Consider the following 6,000-nt stretch of genomic DNA (forward strand, 5'->3'; position numbering starts at 1 on the left):
GGTATGGTGCCCGGTAAGGGTCACTACTGAGAAAAAAAAATGTGTGGAGGAAAATCTGTCCCCAGTTTAGTAATCCGTACTCTCAGTTTGTTTATAAATCCGTTTTAGAGTTTTGCTTTTTCCGTATAACATGTGAGTAATATAGTACTGTTTAATGTATATTCCTCCAGTTCATAAGTACTTTTTGGTCACCAAATTACCAACGAGTCTCGACAGGCAGTGCACTTATTGACAGCTGAACTAGCATTTCTATTCTAGTCTTATCTTAAACTGCACACTATTTAGCTAGCAAGGGTGTACAGAGCCGTTTAGGATTTAACCCGGGTTGGACGCTGACATTTAAAGCATGTAAACCATTCAGGTGACATTCTTTAGACTTTTATATTGCAGTTTCTCAGTAAATCATATCGTGAGTACATTAATTCAGGCCTGTGACAGTAATGTTGGGGTTGTTTAGCATGTCTGCTAGCATCTGCTAGGTGTTTAGCATCTTTCAACCTGCTAGAGACCTGAAAAGCCTAGTTCCAGATAAGAAACCAAGTTTCAGCCCTTTCAGCTCTGAGCGCTCGGCATTAAAGTCAAAGATTAATCCATTAACAGCAGAAGAGTTTTCTGTCCCGTGGCACAGTGATACACAGTTCAGTTGTTGTGAGGCTTCACGGCCATGGTATATTGTGGATTTTACAACAGCTTTGAACGCAGCTCAGGCAATCAGATTTCAGGACCAGAACTATCCGCTTTATAAGTCAATTTTTACATTTACATTCTGATGTTACTGATGACAGAGTCCAGACTGTCTCAGATGTTATTATTATTAGAACTTTCTACATGTTATGACATTTAAATTTGCGATATCCATCCGACTTAAAGCACAACAAAACATGCTGAACAATCATACCTGAATGAATTTACTCTTAATTAACAGAAAAAGAACAAACATAAAATGAAAACAAGAAAAGAACAAAGTCCTTTCTTAGTAACTGAAATGAGACCTTCATATTTCCAATATGAATACAGCTGTAATGAATACTATGGAAATCAAATTTATAGAGAATAGCAGTGAAATGTGATCAGACAGAAAATAATCAAAATATTAAATGAGTCTTCTGTGACTGCAGGATTATGATTATAGTTGTTTTTGCAAAAATTAAAATCTAATCTGATTGACGATGACATGATCCTAGCATAGATACTAAACAGTTAGTTACAGGTAAACAGCTGAAACTACACTACAAACAACAGTCTAGTACTCAGGCTAGGAAGCCCTTCTGACTGGTTCTCAGTAAAGGTCCATGTTGTCTTCTGATTAAATGACCTAAGTCCACTGTCTCTGTCCACGTCTCAGAGATAATAATGATGATTACAACTGTGATGAAGTTAGTATCAGTGACGATGCTGCTCCTCTTGAGAGCACAAGTTGATGTCAATGTCCTAAATGATGGTGATAATGTCAACTACAGCAGGGATGGTGACTTTGTCCAGACTTATTCTTCTTCCACAGCGATGATGACAACAATAATGACAACAATGATGAAGTAGATGTTAAACAATGATGCTTAGAGTCCATGGACCTCCTCTTCTGGTTTTCTTCATGTCTCCTGATGTAGATCTCCTGATGTCCTGCTGCTCTTCTTTTCAAGGTTTCCATGCAGAAGAAACTTCATCACTAATTTGAGAAGACAGATGTCCTCGGATCCTCTGGTCCATCTGATGAAACTGAAGCAGTCCTCTAATCCAGAAGGGTCTTTGTGAAGTTTAGGTACCACAACTGTCTCGCGGTTCCAGGAGGAGCAGTGAACTGGGTTCCTGCATGGAGGACAGTGAGAAAAAGAGAGAAAGAGAGAGAGAAAGACTTGGTTTATATGTTAGGCGGCACACATCTAAAAACATTAATAAATGAAGTGGGACTGAGTGAGACACAGAGAGAGACAGATATGAGGGAGCAGGTAATATGATAATATTTTTTAGTATATTCATAATGGTGTCAAAACTGAACATCCGCACGCATTATAAAAAAGCAACATCACTCACTCTTAAGTTTTTTTCACACACTGCACATCACGTTGGGTCTCCGATGGCATTTAATCTAAAGTCTTCCTTCTGGTGATGAGTTGACGTCACGCTGCACTCCCACTGTTCCACTTCACGAGTAACCATACAGGAGCTCACACAATTAGGTAGCAAACTGACTGCATCGGAAAAACAAGCACACACACACACACACACACACACACACACACAAACAGACAAAATATTAATGCACAGGAATTTGAGAAGAAAAAAATAGACTGTATAATAGAAATAAGCGTAAGATAATGAAAGCTGATTAAAAGCCTGGAGGTGGTCCTCTTGGTCTGGTGGGACAAACAGAAGGCGCCGGTGTCTCCAGAATGTGCGTCTGACTGGACCCATGAGACCAAAAATGGCCATCCGAGTCGATGAACACACACTTTTTCGTCCTGCTCACTCTGGTTTGCTGCAAGATACACGCAGAGAAATATAAATAAAAACACTCTTTTACAAAAAAACTGACATCACGAGTAACTCTAACTGCAAAAAGACACAAGGAAATACTAACCAGCATAATATTCTGCACTGATGTTTGTGATGATTCGGTGCGCAGGTACACCTTCACCTCTCTGATGGACGCTCCAATGCGCTGAAGGAACAGAACACATGGAAAAAAGGAATCAGAATTGCAACTAACAGCAAAAGTGTTTAATGAACAAATGAGACTGCAGCTTTACCTTGATGCAGGCCACAGCACTGGCACATGCGAAATACTGGGGAGGAAGCTTTTTAAACACAATGAAAAACATGAGGATAAAAGAACGAGAACCTAGAACATCTATTCATATTGAATTCATGAACCTACTCCAACAAATCAGCCTTACCTCCAGTGTGGACAGGTTATAAAAGGTGTTGCTGACCACCCACCAGTGCTCACTCTCCAGCCCGTTGTAGAGGGACTTGTATTGGAGCTTCACCTCCACCAGCTGCAGGAAAAACACCTCATCAGGTTGAACAAAGACAAACTAAAAGAGTCAATTAATAACTGATTGGGGGCATTATGAAATATTGAAAATAAGAACTGAAAGAAACCTTCAAGCCGTCAGAACAGCAATTCTCACAGGTGTAGGCAAAGTTCTTATCTGTCCGGTCCAATCCCTGGCAGAACTACAGGGATGAATGAAAGAAGGAATAACGTGTAGTGAAGGCTGATCTATTAACTGCAGCTTCATTTAACTCACTTACATTTAAACAATGTGTGCAAAAGCCAATTCTTACCCAAATTCTCGCCAGTGCTCCACACAAAGTTGGTGGAGTAAATGGCAGCTCCTGCCGGTTCTGCAGACACAGCAACATAAGAAAATATGGTTAATATAGAGCAGAAATATCTGTGTAGTGTCCTCAGTTTTAATTATTATTCTACTGATATTTAATCGTTTAAGATCGCTGTGTGAAAAAGACTACCTCTGGGATGGATGAGCAGACGTCCCGATGCTGATACACTCCTAAAGAAAATACTGAAATAATCACTGAAATATTGAGGAAAAGCTTGTTCAACATCAACAGTAACTGCAGCAGAAAGTCACCAAATTCTCCTGAATGAACAGCAGCTGGACACTCTGTTACTCTGGTAACCGGTTGCCATAGCAAACCCAGCATTAGCCTAGCTTCAGGATAAAGTCGCTAACATTCCACAGAGATTTAAAAGAAAACAAACATCAAAACTTTCTGAATAAAGACTTTATTCTAACAGCCGTTTCTCACACAGTTAATCAACCTAGACACCAACTTTCTCCTAAAGGCTCTTATTTAAGGGAAAATGTGAAAGCGCGACTTTATTGTAGATAAATGAACCAAATTCTGAAACGTCAGAACCACAATTTAAAAATGCAGACACAACTTTGAGAAGTCAGAGAGCTAAAAAGCACTGCTACACTGTCGCTGCTCATCCGTTAAACCGCTGGACTCTTAACGCTAAAACATTCGCTAAATGTTCGCTAACCGAACTGACCGTCGCGAGCACAGGCTGTGTGCAAGAGTCTGTGGTCGCCATCGTCCGTCTGGGTCGCCGCATCGACTCTCCGCTGCTGGTCCGGGACTCGCCACCTGTAGAAGAGAAAACAGGACGTTACAGCTGCGGCTGAAATGCCAGCGGCACAAAGCGCCACTGGCCGCAGCCGGTAGCCGAGGAAAGAGAGAGGAAGCTCCATCCGTGAGTCGGGATCGATCCGTTAACTCGCTTGGAAGTCGCTGCACAAAAGAAAGCAGCTCGCTTTGTGTGGTGTCGGTAAACGACTGAGCGGGTTTAGAGTCTCAGCTCACAGGTCGTTCTTTCTCCTTCACAACGCGCATTTAGACCAAAACACGCAGCGATGTTTGAATCGGAGAATTCACTGTACATCACACGCTGAACAGGACCGGATCACGGAAACCTGGATTTTCCTTCTGGTCCTTTAAACACTTCATTTTTCTTACTTTACCGTTCACTCCACAGTCTGTTCAGCCCGATTTGAATGAACTAGTTCTGTTGTGTCACGAAAATAACACATTTTCATATTTCCACCTATTCAGCCTACAGCAGTGCAGCTCTTCTCAATGAAGTTATAAGGAATGTTGCACGGTCTGGTTTTTAAAGGCACTATATAGAGCAGCCAATCATCAATAAAAAGACTATAAAATAAACATGTCAGGGAATAATAATGACAATAATAATACTCATTAATAATAATAATCATTAGTTACTATTATTGATTATGTATTTCTTTATGTCTCATTGCTAATTTTTGAAAATTATGTTTTGATCTGAAGTATATTTTCTTTCAGCACCTCTATATTTAAACCTTCAATCCTGTGCAAAAGTCAGAGACCTCTTTTTATTCAATGCGCAATCAAAACAGCCATTTTTCTAGAGGGGGTTGGATCTCTGCATACTGGTTGAGGGGATTAAGTGGTGACTTGTGCACAGCAAGTGTCTCCTAAATGGACGTAAACGAATCCCGTGTCAAAGAGAGGAAAAACATCACATTCAGAGACTGATTAGAGTTCGGCTCTGGGTGCCGTCCAGTCTCTCTCCACTAAATGTAAAGTCCTATTCAAGAAAGTTTAATTAATCCAAATAACAGTTAAAATACGGAATACACTCTCTCTTTTTTAATGAGACAGTAGAAAAGCTTCTTCAATGTAGTTCCAGGCATACAGAGAAAAGGACCACCCTTGTGCTGACCAAAGAAAACAAAGAGGTGAACCTTCAAGTTGTGGAGGCTAATAGCTACAAACTCAGGCTACATGGTGTTAAGGAGAGAAACTAACAGGAGGACTCACAGTCTGGCGATCAAGATCCTTTCCAGAGTCTTCCACATCGAGGACTGTGGAGAAATTGCCAGAGGTTGTGGACTCTGCTCTTAGAATCAGGAGAATCGACAAGAGCCATAATTGCTCAGTAAGACCGATCACCAGAACAAAGGGCAGTTCAGGCCAAAGTTTGTCCTTTGGTGCTCAGAGCACGAGAGGCTGGGGAGAAGGAATCTTAAAGAAGTGCCTTCATTTTCAGTGCAGGTAAACCTGGAAAAGATCTTCTCAACATACATAGCTGTAGGCCAATTACTCTATTAAATGGAGATTACAAAATTTCGCATTCAGTCAAATTGATAGAATGACAAATGGAAATTGACAGATTTTACTCATTGGGAGGTCTTTGGTTTTAATCACTTCAGACTTATGCCCAATGCATTTTGTGCCTCACGGACACCAGTTAAGATATCTTTTAGGGGTTACAGTCCTCCAACTTCCCAAATGTAAGACCTTTTTAAATTATTGCTAGGAAACAAACAGTTTCCAAGCGGGCTGCTGAAGCAGTTGCTCATTCTTTTAAATGAATGCAGCTACCAAACATGTCAAATTTCCTGTTCTGTAAGTCAAAATTAAGCAGCAGCTAGTGAATGCATTTCAGTTTTGATTAGCATGTTCTTAGGTCGTTACTAAAAAAAATGT

The 6,000-nt window shown here is 40.5% G+C and overlaps 1 protein-coding gene across 1 annotated transcript; it reads right to left on the reverse strand.

Annotated features, from left to right (window-relative positions):
- Positions 1–2,315: 2,315 nt before the first annotated feature.
- On the reverse strand, positions 2,316–5,369 carry LOC119265150. The gene is made up of 9 exons (XM_037544907.1): positions 5,332–5,369; positions 4,022–4,116; positions 3,475–3,515; positions 3,289–3,348; positions 3,103–3,177; positions 2,895–2,996; positions 2,748–2,795; positions 2,579–2,659; positions 2,316–2,476 (listed from the first exon to the last, which is right to left on the reverse strand). Exons 1-9 carry the CDS (start codon positions 5,367–5,369, stop codon positions 2,327–2,329), a joined length of 690 nt encoding a protein of 229 aa, XP_037400804.1. The 3' UTR covers positions 2,316–2,326.
- Positions 5,370–6,000: the final 631 nt, after the last annotated feature.

This window comes from Pygocentrus nattereri, chromosome 14 (assembly GCF_015220715.1).
Source record: "Pygocentrus nattereri isolate fPygNat1 chromosome 14, fPygNat1.pri, whole genome shotgun sequence".
NCBI lineage: Eukaryota > Metazoa > Chordata > Actinopteri > Characiformes > Serrasalmidae > Pygocentrus > Pygocentrus nattereri.